Here is a 26,922-nt window from a genome sequence, read left to right as displayed (position 1 = left end):
TTGCCAGTACTTTGAATGACAGTAATCAGGGTACAAAAACTTTCAGTTCAATATTAGACTGGTTGCTCTAAGCCATAGGATTTTGTTGGATTAGATCAACTTTATTGTCTCACTGGAAAAATTACTCTGGACGTGCAGGCTGCCACATAAACTAGGGACAATAGACAGCTGATAAAAGACAAATATAGAACAATAGACAGCAGATAAATTCAATACACTTTAAGGACAACATAGCAAATGGAACACAATAAATTTGCCAAACTGAGCGCTGCAGTCCTTCATCAGAATTCAGTTTCACTGCTGGGGAAAGAAAATACTTTGTCTAGCAGTTAATTCTTCCCTGCAGGTTCCTGAAGCAACTACACAAGGGGGCAGGTCACACTGTGAATGTTTATCATCCAAGCGTGTTTAATGGTGGTCTGTTCAAAAATAGTTGATTAGGATGGACAATTTCTCATACCCATCAACCATTACATTATCAGCCATTACCGGAAGGTCTGTTTGTCACTCATAATAATCTGAATGGCCCCTCCTCCTCGCTCCCTGCTTCACATAAAAATTTCTCTTCAAGCTCTACCTACAAATCTGCATTAATGGCAAAAGGCAACTTATTGGCTGTTTTCTAGTTCATACACCAGTCCACGCACGGGAAAGTCAAAGTGTTGTGAATCATTTTCTTCCATGCTTAAAGTGAACCTTAAATAAGCAATTTGCCTGGCAGCAACAAATTTGTTTGGGCCTTGAAAATAATAGGATACCCTCCATGATGCATAATGTATTTTGTTTACAAAATCAATCTTATTTTCCATCCACACAGGATACAACACTGTGGCTCATTAACTGGATCATTCTGCCCAAAATATCTGTATTCACTGGGATGGGATCAGAGCATCATCTTCAGTGGTCTTGCTTTCTGTTTGCTTTCGTGAGAAGCACCACAAGGCCAACACCACATACACGTATGAAACACCTGCAGAAAGCTCATCAGGCTGGAAGGCAAATGCCATTTTCCTGTCTGTGTTTTGATCAGCAAGTATAACAATCATTTATAAGCATCAAAGGTGTGGTGCAGTGAAAATGAGGTGTTTGTGTGTGTATCCAAAAGGACAGGGGTTCTTGTAACTATTTGAGGAACAGCTGGGACTATTCTTGAGCTATCTGTCAGCCAGTCTGGCTGCCTGCTGAGGCTTCTCTTTCTTTCAGACTTGTGTGTTATGATACTGATTCATAGTTCTGAACTGCGTTTCCCCCACTGTGCAATCACAGCATGTCATTAATTTGGTTTCTCATCACAATTTATGGTCGGTGTTGTAGCATGACAATTACATGCGTTGTACAATTGAAGTGTTGATGGGGGTCATAGGAGGCAAATAAGCGGTAACAGTGGAATTCAAAGAAGACACACTGTAGGTCTAAGTGGTAAATGGGTTTAATGCATGTCCTCTCTCCTGTACAAGGAAGCTCATGTCATCGTGTTTTCCTTTGAAGTAACAAGATGAATGTTTACAATGTTCTTTTTATAGATAGGGCTTTTATGAAGATGGCAGTGCTTAACATATTACAAGCTTGTATGATTCACGGCATTGAAAAGGGGGGTTCCAATTCATAATGGATAGCTTATAGAAAAAAAGGAAGAAAAACTAGGAGGGCAATAGATAGTAGGGGAGGTGGGGGTGTTTGGGAAAATGAAAGGTAGAATTACAGAGCAGGAAAAGAGAGAAGGTGATGGAGAGAGATTCTGGGAACAATTGGCTGAAAAGGCTGTGAATGAAATAGGTGAGTGAGATGGGGAGAGGGTGAGAAAAGAAAAGGCTGAAGAAGATACAAAGAGGGAAAAAAAAATCACAGATGGCGTGAGAATTGCAGGGATAATGAAGGATGAAAGGCATACATAGATCTGAGATGGAGAAAAGGGGTCAAGGAAGAAAGAGGAAAATAGATATCTTGGCAATGAGCATCTGTTCTGTCATCCCCAGGACATCAGAACAATCAGCCCCACAAACACTGCTAAGCAGTACACACAAACAGCATTATTCTGAATAGTGTGCAACATTAGTCACCTAATGCTTGACAAACACTGAAATATTTCTTGTCCTAATAGAGCTCTGTGGGCGCTGTTCTCGCTGTAGTTACTGTATCATCTAGGTGATACAAGAAAGCATCAAATAAAAGCAGTAATACTTTACTTTTGTTGCACAAGATTGTGCAGGTCTAACTGAGCCCAGCAGAAGGTTTATGGGCTTTTTCCTTTGCTCTGTTACTATCCATCTATCCATCTATTGAACCAGGATTGCTTCAGATTTCTGTTATCCTACAATGGTTAGCCGCAGTTACACAGATACAAATCTGTGTGTGGTGACCTTACCGCAGCTAAAATCTAGTTTACTTCACTTGCACTCATGGTTATTGAGGCAGTGTCTCTAGGTTCATATATTTTTTACTTGGCTGTTTTAACAGTCTCACTCTAACAGACATCAAATCAAGGGAAGTGGCAGCAGTAATCATTCTCTTGTAACATTTAAAGCATCATCAATCAGTGATTTAGTGTTCCCTTTTTTTATAAAGTTAGCAGACTCACAAGAATTTTTCAACATGTCTAAAAAAAACGTCAAAATTGATGCAGCAGAGGCCGAGATCTCCTCTTTTTAGTCCTACACTCTCCCATAATGCAATTGAATACCATCTTTGATTAGAAGCTCCCTGCCTCCTGGTTCTTACTTCTTTCAAACCCTATTACTTCACTCTTTTCAGGCTGTCTATTTAAAATTTTAAGTCTCAAGCTCAAGCCAAGATAGTGATAGGTGGTGACATCATCTAAATTACTTTTCCAAACTTTCAAACAACAGCAGAAGACATTATATAACTTATTATACAACTTGTTTTAGCAGCAGTATTACATTTAACAAGTAAACTGAACTTCATGTGTCAAAGAGCTGGAGTGCCCCTTTAAACTAATCAATATTGCAGAATGTCTGGTGCATTTGATTATTCGCAGTGTCTTTGTTGCTCCCACTGTTATTTGGTACAGCTGCATCATCCTGTGCAGAATTTAATTTTAGCCAAATGTTTTCATAATGTTGTTCATAAGAATGGAAGAGGTGACTCCAAGATGAATAATAGACTGAAGCTGAACATCAGCATTCAAATAGTGTAACGTTATGCATTTCTGCCCTCATAATTATCTGCTCCTGCTGCTTTGACTAAAGTGAATTAAGTCTAAACTGAAACAGTGCAACGACAGGCGGGCTCACCTTCAGTAGTGGACAAGCTTTTCTCAAAATTCTTGTTCGAGGCCATTTTAAATTGTCAGTGTGGATGTGTACCATTCTGGCTTCACGTGTTTTCATTAGCTCTTTCTTTTCTTTCAAAATGTCACCCACACAACCAGTCTATTTCTTGCTTTTAGTGGGAAACGCAAACACGTTGCAATTATGTTGGTGGCAGCATTGTATAAATGAAGACCATGTGTAACAGGCATCTAACAGGCAGGCTCGATGTCAGTTCATTCAATTCAAGAATGTGTGTCAACTTAAGGTAAATAATCAGTGAAACTAGACACATGCAACAATAATCTATGTACAGATCAAGCAATAACAAGTACGACTGCAGTTGTTGGTCAAACTGCAGACAGCAGTTACTCATCTGTCAACAAAAATCCACACTTTTGCACTCACAAATACTTTTTTTCTCCAAATTCTTGAAGAGGACTGTCCTGGTAATTTAGTTTTTTCCCAAAGGCATTCGAAAGCAGCAACAGTGTACCGTGTCACAGGTTAAATTGTGTTGACCCTGTAAGCGGCGCATCAATGCTGCAAATTTGCCGTGATTACCCTGTTTGCTCAGTGGTGGCGGAAATAATTGCAACTTCGACATGCGACATACCTTGGCAGGAATTTTTCCCACTGCATCAGTAGCAGCAGTTCATCACCAGAGACGACATCATAAAACCTGCATGGGCACACTGTATCTATAACTCTATCTATAAAAGACGGTCAGGCCTCTTGATCACTGGATGCTGGAGGAGTGAGTTGGTCTGATGAGGACATGTCAATCATCTGGTGGTCAAGTGGAGATATACTCTAATGTCAGGGGCTCTGGGTCAGGACCCCTGTGAGTATGATATCCTGAACGTGTTGCAAGATGTAAAGCTTGTGGAAAAATGTTCCATTGGATAATTTATGTATATCTTATTTTTGGTGAAATGTAGACAGCTGCTATGGTTTGTCCAAAACTTCTGAAATGAAACAGCTTGACAACAGCTATGTAACAGTTTAAGATTTTTTGACTATTTGCTTACATCCGTTTATAAGAAGGCATACATTTTATTGGGAAAAAAGTACTACTGTCTGTCTAGTTAGAGGCCATTTGAGTTGCATAGCTGTCAAGTGATCCGTGCACTTTGCTTTTCTCCCATACTGCAGTGCGTGTGTATGGCCAACACTATGCAAAACATCCTTTACCTACAGAGTGTGAAAAGCTAATTACGCCAGGAGTAAATAGTGGTAGTAAACCATGAATCTTAATTAAGTTTGCATTTCATTAGACAACATTCAAGATAGCCTCAAATCAAATTCATTCTCCTCTGTGCACTGCAACATAATGTATATGGCAACATGTCCACACAATGTGTGTGTGTGGGAGTATGCGGGAGGTGGAAGTGTGAGAAAAAGTGTAGAGTGCTCATTTACATTAACACCACTGAGGTTACCCAAGCAATAAAATGATTGTCGTCAGACAGTGATGATGCTTAAATGCACCGTCCCACCCATGGGACGCTTTGGCCTTGGATGCGTGATGTTAGGTGTGTTTTGGTCTTTACTAGACTCTGTCTTCACACAACCTTGAGAAATAGTTTGAAAGCTCCAAGTCTCTTGATTCTCTCACACAAAGCACTTTATGGTCCCCAACTGTTTTTGACACAGAATTGGTCCAGACTTGGGGCAATGGCTCCAGTGTGTTTTCCACATAAAAGGTGCTAGTACAGGCCATATATTCCAATTTTTATGCCAAAAAAAGCAAGAAAGCTCTACTATGCTTATGCCTCTGTAACTTTCACTCAGTATCTCTTATACTGATTCTGACTTTTTGTTTGTAAAATTTAAATAGTTACCAAGACTGTAATCACAAAGGTTGTTACAGTATTCTTTTTATTTTGGGTACATTGTTTTCAGGCTTGTGCACAAAAATGGGGTGTCTGGTAACAGGTTAACCTAATTTGTCAAGGGTATTGATTTTCAGCGAGCCAGTGTACCAAGGTTCAAAGATATATCTTGTGTGGGCTGTGAAACAGAATGTTAAAGGCTTGTGGCATCAAATTGGCAGAGCTTGCTTATTGCATGTCTCTGGGGCTTTCTGACCCACTGGAAAGAACTGGGCGGTAATAATGCATCACAAATGCTTTATTCAGTGTAATACTGAAAAACATCACTGAAGTCCTCAATTATGTATTTCTCTTCCATTACTACAGCGGTAGGTGTTACAGCCTATTCTTTTTTTTTTAATTTGAAGGGGGAACTGAAAACATAAATGGAAACACAAAACATGTCTCTTATTCACTGGCTCTCCAGATTTCCCTCACAGCTTGTGCCAGCTGAGAACAATGTGGATTTTCCAAACAATTTGTTCTCAGTTGAAGAAATATTGCACCTGAACTACATGGTGCATGCAGTTGTTACAATAAAAGTGTTACTTGGAATAGAATCTGTACAGGCCCATTGAAAAATGTTTTAAAGGCAATGAGATTATTTGCTTGTACCAGGCAAAATTAAACACATTTTACAATTTACCTCATTTCTTTCAAATGTTGAAGAGTATTAACTTTTTTGCCTCCTCACAACTGAGAGAGTTATTTGCTCACTGTATGTATCTGATAATGACTTGGTACTTATTTTTTTTCGTTTCAGGTTTCATCCATACTTGCGGAGGCACTTTAAAAGGCAGGAATGGGACGATAGAAAGCCCTGGGTTTCCATATGGATATCCAAATGGAGCGAACTGTACCTGGGTGATTGTTGCTGAGGAGGGGAACAGGATTCATATAGTTTTTCAATCTTTCGCTGTGGAGGAGGAATATGACTTTTTATCTTTGTATGACGGGCATCCACACCCGGCTAACTTCAGGACGAGGTAAGGGAGCTGCCCTGAATCCATGCACCTTGAAGGCTGTTTTTGAAGGCTGGCAGGCAGGGACGGAAAGATGTGAGAGAGGAAAGCCTTCAATGATCACTTCTGGCAGAAAGTTCATCTTTAATGTACACATGACAAAGACTGCTTATTCTTGTCAGGGAGATGTCAGGCAAGTCAGCAGCAGTGTGTGAGGATATAGTGTGTCTTCCCATTTCTGACATGATTTTGTGCAGAGTTGAAGAGCCTTCAGAAAAATGCAGAAGGTTCTCATTGGGACTTCACATTCAAAAAACTAATTTGCTTCACAGGAACCATATATATATATATATATATATATATATATATATATATATATATATATATATATATATATATATATATATATATATATATATATATATATATATATATATATAAAATGGTTTCAGCACTAAAATAAAAAGAAGTCAAAAACTCTAAACACACAAATAGTTGTGTGTTTAGAATAGAAAGCAAAGGAACCCATCGATCATCGAAGCAGAATCTCTAGCATTTATTTCTAAATGAGCACGCTGTGTTGGCTTCAGCAATTCATTGGTCAACTCAGTAAATACCATCCTTTATTCAAATGCTTCTCTGTAGGAGACAGAGGGAGAGAAAAACATCAAATACAAAGATTTTCTTTTTTTTTTTTACGTTAGTCAAAGCCAAACAGCCAAACAACTATTTACTCATTAAAGTGCTATGGCACAATTTTCCTGTGTTTTTTCATTTATTATTGTTTTTTTCCTCTCCCCATTGTCTCTCTCTAAAAGAATTATTTGGCTCACAACCTGTGCTTGATTTTGACAGTGGACTCACAATATACAGCTAAGAACAATTCAATAATTGAATTGAATAAATAAAACAGATAGTCATGTTGAGATGACAGTCGTGATTTTTGCAGGGGAGACTTGTACTGAAACTAAAATAAAAATAAATAAACATTAACTAAAATATTACCGTTGGACTTATGGTGCTGCCCCAAATTGACAGAAATATTATAGAGATTTTCCCAGGGTACGCCATTCTTGATGTTTTTTTGGTTTTGTTTTTTTGTGGGAAATGCACAATTCAACAATTTTGATTAATAAATAATTCTCTTTTTTTCTATTAAATACACTATCACCAACATGAGCTCAACCAATCCCTCAAACATATCTAATTGGTTTATGTGTGAAGGCTATGCAGTTACCATTGAATATTTTGTTGTTTGGCAATAAAAAAGGTCCGAAATATATATTTATGATTCAGAAAGAATCTAAACTGCAGCATGTTTTGGATGTTCAATTTCTTACTTTCCCAAATGAAGCCGGCTTCAAAGAATCATTTTGTGTTTGGATTTCAAAGAAAAAAGCCAAGTTTCACATTTTCCTTGTCAAACCAAATTGCTCAAAATAAACCCACTCTTTATAGATAAGTGTACTGTCTATTATAAGAAGATCATTGCTCGTCTGAGCTGATAGAAATGTGAGGATACACACATCAGCTTATATATAAAGACACCTGGTGTCTCCTTGTATTCACAAGCAAGCTCCTTCACAGGTGAAAGTGAGGTCCAACATTTCTCTGTAAAACAAAAATCATCTCTGTGAACGACGTTTCACAGTGCCAACATGATTTTCTTGCCATTTTTCCTGGCCCATTTATGTGGCTCAACTTCAGTGGAAGTGGACCAAGGTCATGCTAATACAATGGAGGATATATTGTGTGGCAAAGAGTGGTAATGAAGGGGAATAATTCAAGAGCTGAATCGTTGTTGATACTTTAGTAACCGAATCACTTTAGATACTTAAAAGATTATGTTGCATAATACTGTTTTCAAGGTCAGGCTTTTGAAAGGTTTGTCACCATGCTGGTTGATTCCACACTGGTTGATATCACATAGCCTATATAAAGACAAATGTGGTATATAAAGACAAAGTTGCTTCCTATGCTGAGATAAGCGTATTGGTTAAAAACCCTAAAAATATTACACCTTCTGAAATCTGTAAGCAATTATACAGAAATTTCTCACATTGCTATGCCTCTAGAGTCACACTGTGCCCTCCAGATGCTGGGTAAATGGTTGGAAGCTTTTGTTCTGCTGCTATACTAATGAAATGTTTGTTGCAAAAGTAGGCTACAGTGAACCAAAGCCAAATATTCAGTCTTATCACAACAGATTGGTTCATACCCATGTGTTATAAACAAGGGACATTTTAATACCAGTAATTAAAGTTTAATGCCTGTAAAACAACAACAGTGAGTTATGACACACATCATATGATGAAGTTGCTTCCTATGCTGAGATAAGCGTATTGGTTGTTCAGTATAACTTGTGTTGTCACAGTGCCAGAACTTTTATTTCACTGCCAATAGTAACTTTAAAAATCAATGACACTATCAAATCTTAGTACAGTTTCTCAATCATATTTCATGCTTAGTATCAACCTCAGAATTTATCAGTAATTATAGTCAACAAGAGTTAGAAAGGATGGGCTTCTCTATAAAGTGGTAACATATCCCGTTGGGCTCAGGCCGCACTGCTGACCTTAAAGTGGAGGGTACATGAGTACTACTACATAGACAAAGCAGAAACACAGTGTAGGCTATAATTAAGTGGCAAACCATGAGTATTAGATCAGGGCTATAATCTAAATACAGCTGAGGGGGCAAAGCCCTCTGAAAACCTACCTGGTCACTGGCGACCAGTTGAAGGCTTGTACAAAGTGTAGCAACATGCAAATAAATGCTTGGACTTTTGTCAGTACTGATATGTTATATATTGTTAGCTCTGACAGATTATCCACAATTCAACTGTTCAGTTCATTTTACAGTAACCATGAGTACAAAATTGTGGTTCATTCAGATTTACTATTCCTCTATAATTTATATTAATTTAGTCTTCCAAGTAGCTTATCTTCTAGTATTCCAAGTTGTGAATATGGCCATGTGAAGTCCATGTTGACAGTCTAGTAACTTCTTCTTCACCTCTTCCACCATGAAAACAATTATTTCAAGTTATGGCTGGGGGACTTTGGGTATGCTTATTTTTTTAGTTTGCTGCCTACAAGTTGGAAGTGACCCCACAATGTTATGTTGACCTTTCAGATAACCTTTTCTCTGCCTTGAGACAACAAAAACAATATAGGCCAAATTTTGAATGCTGCAATGTTTGGCCTTCAGTGGCCTAGAATACCCTGATGGTTCCCTAGTTCTATAATTACATTGTGTCAATAAGTTAACAGAACATTGGTGAAGGGCAGTGGTTTTCCAGTGTGCCCTCTCTCGCTTTCTGTCAAAAGTAAATAGAAATCAAATTCATAATGAAATGAAATCAAACATTCTATTATTGATGGCCATTATCAAAAGCAAACTCAGTGTGGAAAGCTGGGGCTGGCAGTAGCAGCACCACAGCAGCAATGTGTGGACGTGCACACACAGGTGGCGAGGTGGTGTGGCCCAAGGGTCTGTCCTCACATTGCAATTTAGAGTAACGGCCAAATTTCCCATTATTCATGAATGCAGCACCAGTCTTCCACACTGGAGCAAGCTCTGAACTCTGTAACCAGAGCCAGGACAGCTGCGTGAGGGACCAGAGTGGGGAGGAAGCCTCAGTATGACCTGTATCAATAACTTCAGTAAGTGGCTTGTTTCATTTATTTCCACTCTCTCCTTGTGTCTTCATTTACAAAAGTAGATAATTTGCTAGGAAAAAAATGCTAGGTTAGCGTTTACGGTAAAAAAAAAAAAAAAGATGCATACGAAGTATGCCACGAACATGGCAACAACACGCCAAACATCATCGCTTCGTCCGCAAATTTAAGGTAACTTGCTTTATGTCAACACATTTCACAGCAACTCCACATTTACACACGCTTAATAATGCAGAGAAGAATGATGCCTTCCTTTTATTTTATTTCAGCGCCCTGGCATTTTGCATTCTAGCTAACTGCCACATCCCACTTTGACACCTAAGTGGAACAGAGTCATCATAATTAATGTCATTAGGTGCACCTGTGAAATACCGGCTGTTAAAAAACTTCTGTTGTTGAGACAAGTCACAAGGGATGCGTTTATGAGTATAATTTCACTTGATTGATTTGAGAGGTTTTAATTTTGGTAATTTATCAATAGATGAAGGGTGTAATGCGTTATGTGTATGTATATGGGGATGATTAAATGACATGAACGCAATAAAACACAGTGCAAACAAAAATAACACACAACAAACACTAAAGGAGCTTCGTGAATGTATTAAGACCAGGACTACTTTATTAGGGTTTCATTGAATTACAAATTCTGGTATTTCACAGGTTAGCAATACAAGACAGTGTTTAAGCACAAGCCTGTTGTTGCTGTATGTAGCTTACTAAAGTCGGGCTGAGTTCACTTCTTCTGAATTAAGTTTTAATGTTCAGTTGAAGTTTCAGACCTATTCAGTGACACCTGTTCTAAATGTGTAGCTACATTTAAAAAGTTGATTTCGATGTAAATACTGTTTTAGTGATTTTCACTGAAAAAGTAATTGCAGCTTTGTTTGTTTGTCAGTTTTCTGACAGAAGTAGGCAGGTATGCTGCCAGACGCAGCTGTCAAAATAGTTTGTTATTGTGTGGCTGTTTGGATTACTTATTTCAGGTGACACTTCTCTTATTTTGTTTTTTAGCCCACCAACGGTAAAATGAAGACAGGGTTAAAGTTGAGAGTTGAGTGCACAAACTAGTTTTTAAGTTTTTAACCATGACTTGATGTCTCCCCATTTTGTCCTTGCCATATATTACCATTTCTTTTCAATCCTGTTGTTGCTGAATCTTAACGTTCTGGAAACATTAAGTTTTGCATTTTCTGTCTTTACTTGGATTTATTTTTTCTCTGCCTTTGGGCTACCTTCATGTTTGCATTTTTCAGTCTAATTATTCTAATTAAAGGAACTTAATTTCAGTTTAATTTCATTTTAATATGATTGGAACACTGTAGGGTTTTCCCTGGCTCAATGTGCAGTTGTGTTAGTATATGGATGGGAGAAGGTATGCACTGGATTTCAAATTGGATTTACACATATTTTCCCATCATTGTGCTGAATTACAGAAAAGACTGATTAGTAAACGTCTGTGTTAGTATTTACTGTGTTTCTTCTTGTTTACTATTAAGATTGTGTAAGACATGTTTGGGGGTCTGTTAGCTTTCTGTACACGTGTTGTAGTGTATAGTCAGTTTTAAACTTTTGTATGATCATTGACCCATATCTCTTAAAACCGTAGCAGTGACACAAGAAAAGGCAGTGCTTGAACTGCAGTAGACATTTGCAGTAATACACCTAACCAGTTTATAATGCAAAATGGATCCACTGTCAAAGCATGCAAGGCATATGTAGTCGAAAGAAGAACACCAATAATATTCACATCTTTAATAAACATCAAATAATTTCACCCCAAACCTTAACTTATTGAAGCTACAACATTAATTTAGACATTTTCTATAGTTGAAAGAATATTATGAGATCCAGTTAGAATGTGAAATAATATAAAATTATTTAGTTACAATATGCAAATGTATCACGCTAGGACTGGGTGATGTTTAAGTCCATATCAAGGCATTAATAGGAATATTTTTCAATATGGCAAAAGTAAGCAAAACCACATACAGTATAGAATCACGCTGGTGCTCAGTGCAATGAACTGTTTTCCCGTGTTGCGGTATGCATTACTTCAGACTAAACATGTAAATAATTAATTTGGATAACAAAATTATGTAAAATCATAATATTGTATGATCATATTCTAACAATATAATTCCAATGAAAGGTGATAAACAGTATTATTGAGACGCTATGTTTATTGCCCAGCCCCATAAAGTGAACCCTGTGGAATTATCTTCAATTATGTATAAATTTGTCCTAAAATATGATCAGTTCTTCATCCAAGTTAACACAATATATTTAAACTAATAACACAGAAGTCATTGTATTGCTCTTGTCCATGTGAAAAACCTCATTCAAACATTCACAGTGTTGGCTGAAAAGAGTATGTGAACCCCTTGTCCAATGGCATTAACAAAAGCTACTTGGAGTCAGGAGTTATCAAACCTGGAGTTCGATCAATGAAACAAGACTGGAGGTGTGGGTTAGAGTGACTTTGACTGATTAAAAAAAAAAGAAAAACAACTAAACATTTTGAGTTTGCTGTTCACAAGAGACAACTGCTGATGTGAACCATGCCTTGCAAAAAGGGAGATCTCAGAGGACTATGATTAAGAATTGTTGATCTGCATAAAGCTGAAAGAGTTTAGATATTCATTAGTCCACAGTCAGACAAACTGTATATAAATGGAGACGAGTTAGTTCTGTGACTACTCTCCTAAGAAGTGGTTGCCTAGCTTAGATGACTGACTTCAAAGCTATAAAACACAGCTGGAATCATTGGAGCTGATTAAAATCTCAGTTCATGAGTCTACCATATGCAAATCATATAGGTTGTACTTCAGCCCTCAACTGCAGATTTAGACCAGCTTTGAAAGCGTTTACATTCATCTACTCTACACAAAGCTTTCATATCATCTAAACAAAGAATCATATGTTATGGTTTTTCATTTAACTTGTGTGTATATCTAAATGTTCAAGTTCACACTTAATATCATTGACCTCAAATCCAGCAGAGAGCTATACAATTACATTATTATACCAAGGCACTTTCAATTGAACCAACAGTCACTAGCTGCATCTTCAGAATAAGATTTTTACGTCTTTACTTTTGTTTATATCTCTTGAGATATAAACAAATAGATAGATCACAGATAGATTACAGAATTATTTTGTTTTAGTCACACGTCTCATGTTAAGAAGCTACCACACTTTGACCTCTCCTAAGCTGAATAATGGCAGTCAGTGATAATAATTAGCAATTCTTGATGAATGGTTGGAAAAGTGTTTTACAACTCTTCATCAAAGAGTCTTCCTCTTGTTCAGAAAGAGAGAAAGGGATAGTGAGTGGCCATCACCTAATTATTTAATAATTAATAGTCAATGTTTTAGTATGAAGACACAATTGAATTGTCTATTAAAGAAGTTACAAAATGATTGTGTAGCTGTCAGTTATAGCTCTTAGAAAGAAAATCTGAATTTGCCAAAATTGAAATGGGTAGGTCAGACTTAAAAAAAAAATAAATAAATAAAAGGGAATCTGAATTGGCCGAGAAAATCGTTGCATCTCTATTTTACTCATATTTATCATTTTAAAAAGATACATAGGTGTTTTGTGAAGTCATTGCTGATTAGGCTGTGTCAAGTACAGGGTTAACAATTGGCAACACAAGAAACGAGATATGATATTCTGCTTAGACTTTTTAAAATTCACATGGAACTAATCCTGCCATTCAGAGAGAAAGAGGAAAAGCACAACTTATTCTTGCTACGACACAAAAGCAAATGGCTCAAATTTGATCGTTTTTTTCACATCCAACCCACACATGTAAATAGCAACATCGGTCTTTGTGTTTTAGTCACACTTTTGTTTTTTCCAAGTGATGGGTTTCCTCCCAACATAGGACTATCTTGTGTGGTGTGAGAAAATAATAATTCCATAACAGTCTTTTCTGTGCCTCTAGGGCTCAAAATGACGCTAGTAGAATGCCTGTTCTTACACAATTAATTCACTCCAAAACTAAAACTCACTCAGAATAAAAGACAAGCAAGCTTTCCTAACTCGTATTTTCTTACCTTTTTTAAATTATTTATTTATTTATTTATTTTAACTTTGTCAAGAAAGATGCAGCACAAACTTTCCCACCTGCTCCTCCAGCATCTTGTTCTGAAAGATGCTCATTTCCATATGGCAACACCTAAAGATGTTTTATTTTCTGATTTTCCTTGTTTTTCCTTCATTCCTCTGAGCGCATGTTGATGTGTTGTTCGCTTAGGAGTTACTTCAGCTGGAATGATGAAGAAGGTGAACATAATGACAGGCAACTTTTCTCTCCTTCTATTCCTTCTTCCAGGGTAATTATAAATAGAAATCTTGAAAGAGATTAAAGAGGCCTTTAATTTATTAATGCTATTAATTAATTAAGGCAGAAATTCAGAAGGGAGCACGACAAAAGCGACAATGAATTTTTAACATGAAAAAGAATCGATATCCCTGTGATGGACCTGATTAGTGTGCCTCCCTATTGATCTATGTATTCTCTTTGCTCTGTGAAGTTTTTCCCTCATTCCTCTCACTTGGTGCTGCACTTACATTATTTTAAATCCTTCGTCCCTGAAAATGATTGGTTGAGGCACTCATTATTGTGCTGAAATTATATGCTGAGGATGTTAGAGGAAGGAAGGAGAGTTTGGGTAATAAAGCCTTTTATTCCAGTGTTGCCTTGCACAAAAGATGACCTTGTTATGTTGATGTTTTTGCTGCTGTCATTATACAATTACTTTGACAAGCAGAATCATTTTTCTTGCTTTGGCTTGTGAATTTGTGATGCCTTCATCAAGTTCAACCTAACCCTGACCTAAATGCTGTAACCATGCATCTGCGAGAGTTTTTTGACTGTAATAGAAAGTGTAAAAAACTAAAAGTCTTTTCAGGTACTTAAAGTGACTGTCGAAGTGACAGTTTGAAACTTGACCCAGGTGAATCATGGATCTGCTAGTGTATTTTAATATTTAATGTTCTTATAGTTTTCATTTTTGTACTCTGCATATTACATCTTCAGTGGAAGCAACAGCTGCAGTCATAATAAACCAATAAACTTGGTTAAAGGCTTTATTAGCCTAACTCTCCTTCCATCCTCTACCATCTTTGTTTTTTGGCTCGAAAAGTGAATGTTGCGTGTAATAATTCAATTACTGTGGTTGCTGTGTACAGATCTCCTTCTGCTTCCTCCTCAGCATTTGATGAACTTTCTGATATTTTAGTTTCATATAAAAATTCAGAGATAATCATTTTAGGTGATTTTAACTCCAACTGGCTGAGCTCTGCTTCAGATTATCTAAAAGAAATCTGAGAAAACTTTAATCTCTCACAGTTAGTTTAAGTGGCACAATATTGAAAGAGGCATAGAAATACCTTGGCATCTGGATTGATGAGTTACCCTTTAAAGATGATATATCAAACTTGGTGAGTAAAATGAATGCAAAAGATCAGCTTTTTCTTTAGGTATAAATCCTGCTTTCCATTTTATTGTAGAAACCTTGTTGAGGCAACTTTTTCTTCAGTTTTAGCTTATGGTCGCATGTTGTACAGGCATGCAACTCAGCTGCTCAAATCTTACTGAGGAACATTGTTTGATATGCAATTTTAAACTCATTCCTGACATGTTTGCCTTACCAGGCAAATAATTCAGAAAATACTTTTTAGATTTAGATTTGAATTATTTTGGATGAATATCAAACATTACACAGAAAGTGACAAAGCTGTTTTCGACTTTATCCAAACTTTCAAATTAAAAGACACTAAAACATGAAAGGTAAATGAAAGGAAACAGAATACTTAATAGATATCAGGCAGCGGTATTGCAGTGAACCACATCCAATGAGACTTTAACCCTTTGTTAGACTGATTGTCTCTCTAGTCAATATGAGGTTTTAAAATGTGATTTTCCTTCTTGAATGATTTCAGTAACAGAGGTTAAATAATGATAATAGTTTGAAGCTTAAAATAGCTGCAACAGAATAGTTGCCTATGTAGCAGCACTCTTCACTTGCATGTAACAAACTTAAAACCTTTGAGTATAATTAATAGAGATAAATGTGCATTGAAATATCAGTGAAAATTTAAAAAATATTCTGATAGCCAACAGTGAGAGAGAGAGTCAGGAAAGTCAGAGAGAGAGAGGGAGCGATAGAGAGAGAGAGGGGATGACATGCAGCAAAGGGGTTCGGGTCTCTGGACTCAAGCCTGGGCTGCTGCGGTGAGGACTAAGCTTTTATGGTATGCATTCTACCATGTAAACCAATGGGGCGCAAGCAATTCCTGTTTTCATGTCTGTTTCAGTTAACAAAGCTGTTTCTTATCCTACATGTTTAGTATTGTTGTTTGTTTTTGTCAACCACGAGTAGAAATGTGGCAATTCCTACTTACCTGCAATTTTGTGTTCATGCAGTGTTCTGCATGTGGTCTTGTGTTTGATATCTAGTTCACAATTCTGACAATTTTCAGCTTTTGTCCTCATGTCTGTCACTATTATCAGAGCCTTTGTCTCTTTCTGACACTGCTACTGTGTTCTTTCAGTTCGTTTCCCTTCTCTGAAAAACTATGAAATTACAAAATTGTATGTTTTGAAGCATCCACAAAATGCAAAAAGGTCACAAGCTAGGCATAGTTAGTAATTATCCTTTTCTCCTGCAGCTTTGCTTTCAAAGTATGCCAGGCTCACACTGTGTGGAGATCTGTTGTCAAATGTGAATGCAAATGTCACATTGAAGGTTAAATTTAGAAACATACATATGTACACAGCTTAGTTTCCATCTGGAGCTTTTTAAATCACAGCAGATTTATCAATTCAAATTTAAAACCCCTAACAAAAGTTTTTATAGGAGACCAGTTGATGTTCATGTATATACTATAACTTAAGTGACTTCTGATCCAAGCCAAGTCAATATAATTCAGTTATAGTGTAATCTGAACATTTAATTTAGACTGTTTATTTTCAACAAAGATTTTTTTTAAGTTGTTAATAAAGAAATTTTAATTTGTTAGGTTAGGTCGTGTTAAGATTATAGCTCAGATTTAAACACATCTACAAATTGTGTATTTTTTGTATTTTACATAGATCAGCACACTGTCCTCTACACACAGTACATATGTTAGTGTGAAATCACTTAGTGTGCAACCCTACTTTTTATTTCACAGTGGAGTGACCAGCATAAGTTACACTGCATGCATTAATCATAGCAGTGTTTTATTTATTTTTAGGGAGCTGGCATTAATACAGAAATAACAGAAGTAAACTCAACTCAGCCTGACATTTACCTTACATATTTACCACCCTTAACCCTCTGAATCAGTTTCCAGGTATCACACAGACTTTTAGGTGGTAGAATGCTCTTCTGTGACTCTTAACCTGTGTGTTTCATATATTGCTACTCTCTTGTTATGCCCTGTGATAAAATCCTAGAGTCTGAACAGTACTAGTCATGGAACAAGTGGTGCCACTAGTGTCAAGTGGATAGATCTACATTGTCTATTCTTACACAGAGAACAGAGTGCAGACAGTGGAAGTACAGTGCAGAAATATTATACCGCTGGCTACCATCAAGTCAGATTCTAAAGAAAGAAGGTTGTTTTGCTGCCACATAGTGAACAGAATTGTCTATAGCTAGTCCAAGTGGAGTCGTTTGACACAATGAGAGGGTGAGGGATATTTAAATGAAACTGTCAACATTACAGTATTACATGTGTACAAATAAATACTGGGACTTGTAGGCCATGACTCTTGTACTTGATAAAAATCACTTTCCAAATAACTGAAAGTAATGCAAGGTTTTTGTGAAATAAAAGCAGTATTAATGGTTGTGCAGTGCTGTGTCATTTACCTACGTCAGCCTTTGTCACATCCAACCGGGGTGACCTAAATCAAACCTAGGCTTAGTCTGTCTTCTCCTCTTCACCCAAATATACCAGAACATCATATAGATGGCATAAATGGTGGAGATATACAGGATTAATTATCCTTTAATTACCTTTTTGTCAACACACCTGTGAACACATTTGTTTTTTTGAGTTTAAATAAATTGATGGTTTATATTTGTCCCAGTTTGCCTGTTTTTGCATTAGGCACTAGGTCTGCATCAGGGAATTACATGCATTTGCATGATACTGTAGAAAATGACAATGTGATCCTGTGCAAAACTAAACACAAGTTCCAGACTAGACAGAGAGAGAAGGATATTAACTTTCTTCACCAGACTTTCTCCATATTATATTTCCTTTGCAATTCAAGGAATTACATTTATTTTCACTCTTCACTCTTAGTAGACAGAGAAGAACCTAGAATGAATTAATTGATAGGATGATTTGACCTTTATTACTGCAGTTATTAAAATGAAATGTCAGTCTGTGGCTGCTTTAATGAGTTAGGACACGTCAGTGCAAAATAACTCTGTTAATCATCCCCTGCTGTTTTTTTCCTTGTTTTAAAGAGATGGCCAGCAGATAGGCCAGTATTCACCTTAGTAAGTAACAGGCCTTATCTTGCTCCGTGTCTAACAATAAACTAAATGCAAGTGATTCACTTTAATTGCTGCTTACTTGGTAAGATCAGTCATAACACTTAAGGTCTCCTCCCTCCTTTGTTTTTGTTCTCTCTTCTTGTGTCACAGGAGCCTTAAATAGACTAAGACCAATGTAACAACAAGGAGAGGTGGGCAGAGACAAACAAAGAGATACAAAGAGGCAAAGCGACACAAATGGTAAAGCAGCAAGATTGGAAAAGTAACAGTAACAAGAGACAACCTCATGCAACCTCATGCAATGAGAAACAGAAAGTGAGTGAAAAGCTAGTGTGGCAGGAAGAACTAGTGTGACACAGAGGGAAAGACAGATTGAGGTAGAGAGACAGCGAGTCAGACAAATAGAGGTACATCATTCCTGTCTTACTCTCTCCTCTCTCTCCCTCCCTCTCTCTCTCTATGGCACACTGCTACCGTGACACACTAATCAGATGGCAGGAATGTCTGACAGCTGCCTTCAGGGCTGATGTAGTGTCTTCAGGTGGAAGGAAAGGCTGCATCTGTCCAGGCAATCATTTGCACTCTGTTCCCAGGCACATGCAGTCATTTTGTTGCTACTGGTGTTTTTTTGATCCTTAAAGTGAGGGTGCCATGTCTGCTAGGCATCTGTAGACCCACACTGACTTTTGGTTGACCTGTTGGAGTTCAATAGACATGCAGAACACCTTGTTTTTATGTTGCTCACGCTCGTAGCACTTAATTCTACTTGTAGAGCTGCATAAAGTTCAATTTAGTATGACTTTTTTTTACGAATAGGCTTTGATCAAATTTATAAAAGTTCTATATTACTCATGCCTGAAGGAAGTCATAATAACTTAATGCTGTGCCATAGTGACTTCACAAATGTTTTTTGAACAGGCTTTCATCAAATCCATCAAATCATTTTCAGGCAAGTAATTTTGTTCAAACACTTTTGGACCTCTGATGCACCAGCTTCTGTCACCATCACAGGTCAAAACAAATAATGTTAAAGACTGGCTTAGAGAGAGGCTGTGTTATCTACAATGGATGACCTTGTTTTCTCTGGATTTTGGATTTTGAAATTACACACCAAATTATTATATATTTTAATGCAAACACCTTTCCATACTTATTCAAACCATTCCTTTTCATCCCAACATACAGCAGGTGTATTATACAGTTATAAATAAAGATCTTGTTTGGCCTCTGACAGTGGTTTTGTCATCTTATTTTGCTCAAATGTAATTAATGTGATTTCTATGGTTATAGTTTCAAATATGCTTATGACAAATATTACAGTGCCTGTCCTTTCATTCAACTTTTTTCTCTTCTTCTTGCATGTTCATCTTGACTGTGATGCCTTAAACTGCTGTATTTCTGCTTTGGAAAATGAAAGTTCCCTAGTGAGTCTGGCCTACCTCCCAAAGTCAGATTAGGGCATAATCTGGTATTTAACATGTCTTTTTCATAGAATCTTAAGTAGAAGTGGGATTTAGTTTGTAGACTTGTGTCTGATATCTAAGTCACAAGCTTCTTGTGACAGCAGACCCCATGGTGTTTATTTGTTAATGACATTTTCCAGCCATTCACCTGATGCTCCAGTTGCCAGGCAGCCAAGCAACAGGCAGCAGTGAATACCAGATGATGGAGATCCCTTTGTCTCCTTTTTTAAGAGACATACTTAGGTCAGAATGTGCTTCTTTGTTTTAAACACAGAGGCACATTGAGAAAATGCTGTCAAAACTGTAGGCAGCTGTTTATTATATAATAGTATGTTCAATGCTGTAGACAAGCCATAAAATGTAGCAGACTAATTCAGAATGGTTGTTCTGGAAGGAAACTGTACATTGTCTAGTCCATGGTTTAAGTTGTTGATTTGTTTTCAGGCTTTTTTCAAGTTTTAATTATTCCTGCATCATCCTGAACAGTTTGACTTAGAACACGACCTGTGTGAATCAGAAATAAGTGTAGGAGTACAGACCAACTAAGTTTAGTCTGCCACCTCCTAATCCTTCTCACTGATAGCCTTAGAGAATATGTCTTCCCCTCATGTAGGCCTACCCTAACACCATGACATTCTTATTTCCTTGCTGTTTCATGCTATGATGACAACAGTGCAATCTAAGAAAGGATTTAGTCTGCTGGGGCTTGGAGCGTGGGTCTGAGTTTCAGTTTGGCAGATCTAAGCTTTTTGCAGCATTGTAGTCACTTTGCTTGTGATAATGAGAAAATGTTTTCTCTTTATTTCAACTGATTGTAGGAAAAGAAAATACCTACAACTTCAGTTCATCGGGCCTAATTCTTCACATTATCCTGTATATGTAGCCATAAACACTGTGGTTATTGTTATTTATTATTTTATTACCATCTTTGTCTCTCTCTATGGCATGTTGCCATAGCAGCACACAATTTTTGTCTCCTCTGTGCAGTCTTCATCATCAGTGCTGCAGCACAAAGTGAAGAGTTTGCTCAACTTTTTTATTCATGGACAAACTAATCCACTATTTATTTGTCCCACTTCTCCAGTAACCATTTCAGGTCAAAGCTTTTTAGCATTATTACGTAATTGCACTGCACTCATCCTGATGGGTGCCATTGACCTCTATGTGAGCATGTACTCTACAGCCACTGATTGTTCTGCTCTTTTCTGTTCGGCTTAGCCAATAATTAGTTTCCCCATGGATCCAATGCTCTTCAGACTTGGGGTAAGCAGGTAGTCCTAAAGACTACCCAGCTTGACATCAAACTATGATTCATTGAAAATATATATTTCCTACAAGATGGTCCTGTGGCCTCTTCCATTCACTGTTCTGTTGGAATTGCACTAACACAGTTCTGAAAGAAAGAAAGGTTAAGGGCTTGTTTGTTACGTACCACAGCAGCAGGCCAAAGGCAAAGGCCAGGGTTACACACTTGTCTTTTCAATGTGACTTTTCTGAACAGAATCACAAAACTAAAGTCAGACCAAACTGACTCTTCCACACATAACATTTTTCATGTGAACTCTCACTGGAGCTATGTTTCAAGTTTCTGATATTGAGTGTGAGAGAGTTCCTTAATATTTTGCTTGTTCACAGTGTTGTCAGAGTGGACAGAAACAATAAGTAAAATGATAAAAAGTGACAAAAATTGTTTCAGTATTCTATGGCTCTCCCCTGTGTTGGCTTTTTTGAATGTAAGCACTCCAACAAAGACTTTTGTTGTGGTGCACAAGCTTGCCCTCATTTTTAATTAACCATGATAGCATGCAAATTCAATACAATGCTCTTGTGTGTGAGTAAGCTTTTAACAAGGTCACATTTCAAGTTCTCATAAATGTATTCAAAATTTCATCATGTGGCAATTGACTGCTGTGCTGTACCTGTGACAAAGGGTAATTATTTACTGCAAGGACCAGCACAGTTCACAGTGCTGTAATTGGAACCTCTATTGAAGCCGTAAATACAACACCCTCCTCTTTGCTGTCACTGGGGGAATTTCAGTTTTTCCACATTTGGTCTACTACAGACACTCTTTACCAGGCTTACTGTCAAGTCAAGGTTCAGTCACACAAACAGCCCCAAAACTAGCAATGGAAAACAAGAAGATAAAATGAGATGGCAATAGAAAAGGAGACATTCTGTTTCATACACAAGTTCGTGCCACACTGCCTGGCTTACAGCAGTGGAAGGTCGATAGAACATCAGCAACTGCCGCTGAGGAATGGTCAGCAACACATCTTGTTTACGACGTCGTGAAAGTAAATGGATTTGTTTGGATCTGCACCTAATTTGAAATGCAGTAATGAAGCAGTCTGTTACAATGCAGCTGCCAGCTCTCAAACACCCTCTAACAATAGAGAAGGTTCTTGCTTGGGTTTTGATTATATAGTACACAGTATATTATTGGTGGACAAATTAAATTACAATTCACAGAGCAGTTTGGTTTTATTAGACACAAAATGCTACTGCGTGCAAACTCTCTGGTGGTGTGAAGTTTGAGGTCTTTGAACAGTCATTTTTTTATGTGAGAGCTACGTTGGTAAACAGTTTTATCTTTGCATTGTTGCATTTTAGTGCACACATCTCTCAACAGGAATTTATAAATTTACAGTCAGCCATTTCATCTGTTGGCCTGTCTGATTAAAATAGACATATTACAGATGTTTCACAGAGCTAGGTAGTCTTTTGGTTTCTGCCTCAACATTTCAACTGTGTTGTCTGTTAGAACCATTATGATATGGGGAAAAAATTGTAAATTGTAGTAAATGTAAACACACCAGAGAACAATGACATCCATTGCTGGAGGTTAAATGCTCTTGAAATTGTATGGTTTTAGCATATGAAATCTGAAAAATGCAATTGTTTTTCAACAGTAATATTTTTTTGTAATTTACAACACATGGTTTATTTGGCTGTCATGATATAGATTTCACAAAAACATTTGTCTTATTCTTAATAAGGCTCAGCTACAACTGCGCAATGTAATTTTTATTGCTATTAGGATATAAATCAGATGATATATATTAAATCACACTTGACTTCTCTTTCTCTTTTCTGCAGGTTAACAGGATTTACTGTCCCACCACCTGTAACCAGCTCTGGTTCCATTTTTTCACTGAGACTTACCAGTGACTTTGCAGTAAGCGCTCATGGATTTAAGGCAGTTTATGAAGGTAAGAAAATAATTATTTTCTGCTCTGTCTTTTAGAGTAGTACATCAGAAATGGCCATTTTTATGACGTATGAAAGATATATGGAATTTAAGTTAGAGACTATGATTAGGACAGCTCTTCATGAACTGGGTCTTCATTTAGAAGAAAAAATCATCTGCCAGGAGAAGTAGAGACCATTTATTCTTTAGAGAGGGATGTGTGATCACACTTACTCCACCTGATTTCCTGCAGGACTTCCACTGTTGAGTTATGGAAACATTAGGTACCTCAATTAAGCAAATTAATCTCATATTTTCCAAATCAACATCCCTCCCCCCAAAGTCCTGAACCTTTTCTGCGACTCCAGAGGTGCATCTGAAATTGCATGGCAGATGGCGATGGGAATTAGTTGAACTAATGGATGTACCAAGTTATCTGTGTCGAAGTAGAGCTCGGTGCAGGGGGGAGCTGTCTAAATATTAACTATCCTTGTGTGACCATCTTGCTCACCCCTTCTCTTTCCCCCCTGCTTCATCATGTGAACTCCATGGCTCATCCATCTCTCATTCGTTATCTTCCTTTTTTATGATATGGTTTATGTGTTTTGTCTTAACCTTTCCTTTCCTTTCATTTCATTTCTACTCCCAGTATCATTTGGTTATGTCTTTACTTTCTGTTCCCTTTCCTTATCCTACAATAACCATCCTACTTCTAAGCTTGCTCCTCCTTCCCTCCATGATGTCCTTTTCTTCCCCCTTCACCCTCCCTCATCTCCCCACCTGCCCCAGACCTGGCCAGATCGGGAACTCTCCCCTCTCCATCTGTCCATTTGTGCTCTTTCTGGTTCTCTGTTTCTCTCCATTGGCTGTCTCCTTCTCTCTCTCTCTCTCTCTCTCTCTCTCCCTTAGTCTCCAGTGGGGGACTTGGTTGAATTATATCTCATTCCTCTGCATTCGTCTTTTGCTTCTGTAATCTTCAAAAGAATTTCATACTGGTTTTGATGTTAATCATATTTTGTTACACATGATGCACAGATATTTTCCATCACTCAGTACTGAGGAGTAATAAGGACAGTGGAGAGTATTTTCCATTGAGGACAATAAGGGATGTCAAATCAGCCCAATGTATTTTGTGGCCATCTAGTTGTGTTGTTGTATTGTCCCTTTTAATGCGTGGGAGCTGCATGTATAAAGGATTGTAGCCAAAGCTGTAGTATGGTAATACCTCGATCAAGCATGTACAGCTCAGTTTCATATGACTATCATTCATTCTTTAATAGCCTAGTGTTACAACACGGTGCACAGTGCACAGCATAAATATTTAAACAACTATCTAAGTAGTACGCTATTGCTTACTCAAGCCTCCACAGCCGTCTCCCTAGAAATCTTGGGTATGATAGTGTAACCAATTTTAGAAGTGTATTACCAACATGTTGTTGTATGTTGTATAGCATAATTGCATAAAATATGATTTTATTTTGGATTTGACATGATGGTGCAACAGTACATTATGGTGGTGGAATTTAATAAGAAATGTCAATAAGAAAGTTACTTGGTGTCATTGTCATCTTAACTGAAAACCCAACGGCTCAACTATTATCATAAATTTCCATTATTTTCAGTCAGTGACCCCTGTGACAGACACATATAAGGCATAAACATATTCAATGCACTAATCCATAATGTATTAATTTTCAAAGCATTGTATCTCAGTATCACCACTGTATATGTATCTTTCTTTATTCTTATGCTGATATGGTTAGCTACATCTTACACATGAATATGTATGTGCTGCTCATTCTCATGACTGAAAATGTGTGACGCTTGTAGACACTCAGAGATGATTGAATCATGACTGCAATTAAGTGGATTTGAATCTGCATGCATACGAAGGACTCAGTGAAGGACACGACCAGATGGAATCTAATGTCTGGACGGCCTGTCAATCTTTTGTCAAGACTGTTGGACTGAAATACATTTCAAACTTTCTGTGAATTTTGTTACTGATTAGTGCCTACTTTCCAATACTATCACAACACATCCAGTGTGATCCTGCAACCCTAACACTTAAGCCTGGACAGAAATGGTCAAGCTGCATTTGTTAAGGAACAGATATATGGGGGGGTTTCTACAACACAGCAAAACAATAGTCTCTGTTGGTTGGAGCTTTCCAAGGGATCGAGATATGCTGCAGCTGTACACCATACATGTACCAAGCTGGGGGTATTGCTATCTGCTTGCCCTTTGTCGAAGGTTGTGTTTTTGCAACAAAAACATTTCTGCCCTTGTTTTTGTAAAAGTCTTTGAAAGACAGCTGATCCATAAAGCATAATTTGTCCCTTGTTATCATGCATACTGTCCACTGAGCTGGAAAAGTAGTTGTATGTGTGTTCGTGCATACATGCATGTATGAGCATGCGTTGTTTACCAGATGCTTTGCCCTGTGATCTAACGTGGGTTCAGTCAATACTCTTTTTCCTGCCTGCACAAAAATCCAGCTCAGCAGCCAGTCAAGCAGCCAGCTAGGAAACCAGACAGGCAGTCTACACAGGCGGCTCCTGTGGGGAAAGTGTGTTGCTTGTGTGCTCACAAACACTGCCACTCCGTCAAACTTCCATCTTCTTCAAAGGGTTACAGAGTCATTAGATATACAGGCGAAATAAATAGCTCAGCCCCAGAGGAATCTCACACCCAACTACCTCATTTACTAGTTCACATAACGCACTCGTTACCACTGTGATGAGGGATAAAGCAAGGCAGTGTCACTCCCACTGTCTGAATGCAACTGTAGGTAAAAATTGTAGATGTTGGCTTGTTATGATGATTTCTGTGGTATTCAGACTTTTTCTGTGCAAGTGTTAGTTTTTTCAAGCTAGTTTATCTGTTGATGTCCATATGTTTTGTGGCAATTATAAACACAGAGCTGTTTTCTACTCTTTTTAGTTTACAGAAATTTCAGAGAGATTTCATAGGGTTAAAACACTCTGCAGCATCATATTAATTTTGTGTGTATTTACCTTTCTTTTGCATTCCAAATAATATTTGTTGTGTATTATGATGGGGCACCATATGCATAGTTTTTAACTAGGCTATATTTTGCAGATAAGATGATTCTTTGTGGGATTAAGTGCTCCACTGGCATTGTGTTATTGCTGTCTGCATCTATTTTCCCACCCTGAAGTCAAGTTTGCCCAGGTTTTCATTAGGTTTTGCTTCAGCACAGCCCCTGGTGTGTTTAGGAGCAGCTGTTTTCCCAAGGTTCAGTTATATCAACAATTTATTTAGGGTCCTCCAGACAGCAACACTTGTTAGCTCAGGGCTAACACTGTTTCTAAAACACTTGATTTTTGTAGGGGTTCTTCAAACCCTCATAAAAGTAGTAATCCTAATTCAATGTTTAGTGCAGACTTCTTTTTTCCATTTTCACAGTCAGGTTTACAGCTACTGTAGCTGCAATCAGTTTTATTTTGGAGGCCTTATCCAAAATTTGTTTTAAATATCTACCACACATCCTGTGAAGTAATTCAAGGGCCATGTCTGCCTGAAACATTAGTTATGACTTTCCATACACCAAAGGGCAATGAGTCAGTGCTTGTATAATTACAGATGGGATGCATCTGTTACTTTTTAATTAGTGACCCAGGGAGAATCTCTCAAAACATTTACTCGCAAAAGTGAGTATTTTGTTCCTCTGTATAGTTTGCACAAGAACAGCTGCCAGAAAGTAATGATTACAGCAATGAAGGCAATGATAGTTAACATAAGTTAATTTGAAGGTAATATTTTATAAACTAAATATCACTAAATATATGTTAGTGAATTTTTAAATCAGAACCAGCATGCACATGACCATTTACTGAAAACCTCTGCAGCATGCTACACAGTTAGTATTGTGGTAGGTATGGAATTAATATTTTTGTTTCTCTAAGTATGAGCCATGAATGCAATATACCTTTGCATAGAATAGAATATAAAATACTTTTTT

The 26,922-nt window shown here is 37.4% G+C and overlaps 1 protein-coding gene across 9 annotated transcripts in view; it reads left to right on the top strand.

Moving 5' to 3' along the window:
• LOC139612730 (CUB and sushi domain-containing protein 3-like) overlaps positions 1 to 26,922 on the top strand; it is a 223,133-nt gene that overhangs the window by 8,796 nt on the left and 187,415 nt on the right. For all 9 annotated transcript variants that reach the window (XM_071468639.1, XM_071468635.1, XM_071468631.1 and 6 more), the window contains exons 2-3: positions 5,904 to 6,126; positions 22,847 to 22,959. In XM_071468639.1, the coding sequence (XP_071324740.1) occupies positions 5,904 to 6,126; positions 22,847 to 22,959 (336 nt within the window). The remainder of the gene's footprint in view (positions 1 to 5,903; positions 6,127 to 22,846; positions 22,960 to 26,922) is intronic.

This window comes from Trachinotus anak, unplaced genomic scaffold (assembly GCF_046630095.1).
Source record: "Trachinotus anak isolate AG129_WGS33_773 ecotype Australia unplaced genomic scaffold, CSIRO_AGI_Tana_v1 ptg000032l, whole genome shotgun sequence".
Taxonomy (NCBI): Eukaryota; Metazoa; Chordata; class Actinopteri; order Carangiformes; family Carangidae; genus Trachinotus; species Trachinotus anak.
The sequence above is the reverse complement of the archived record's forward strand: the minus strand, read 5'-3'. Positions and strand labels throughout refer to the sequence as shown.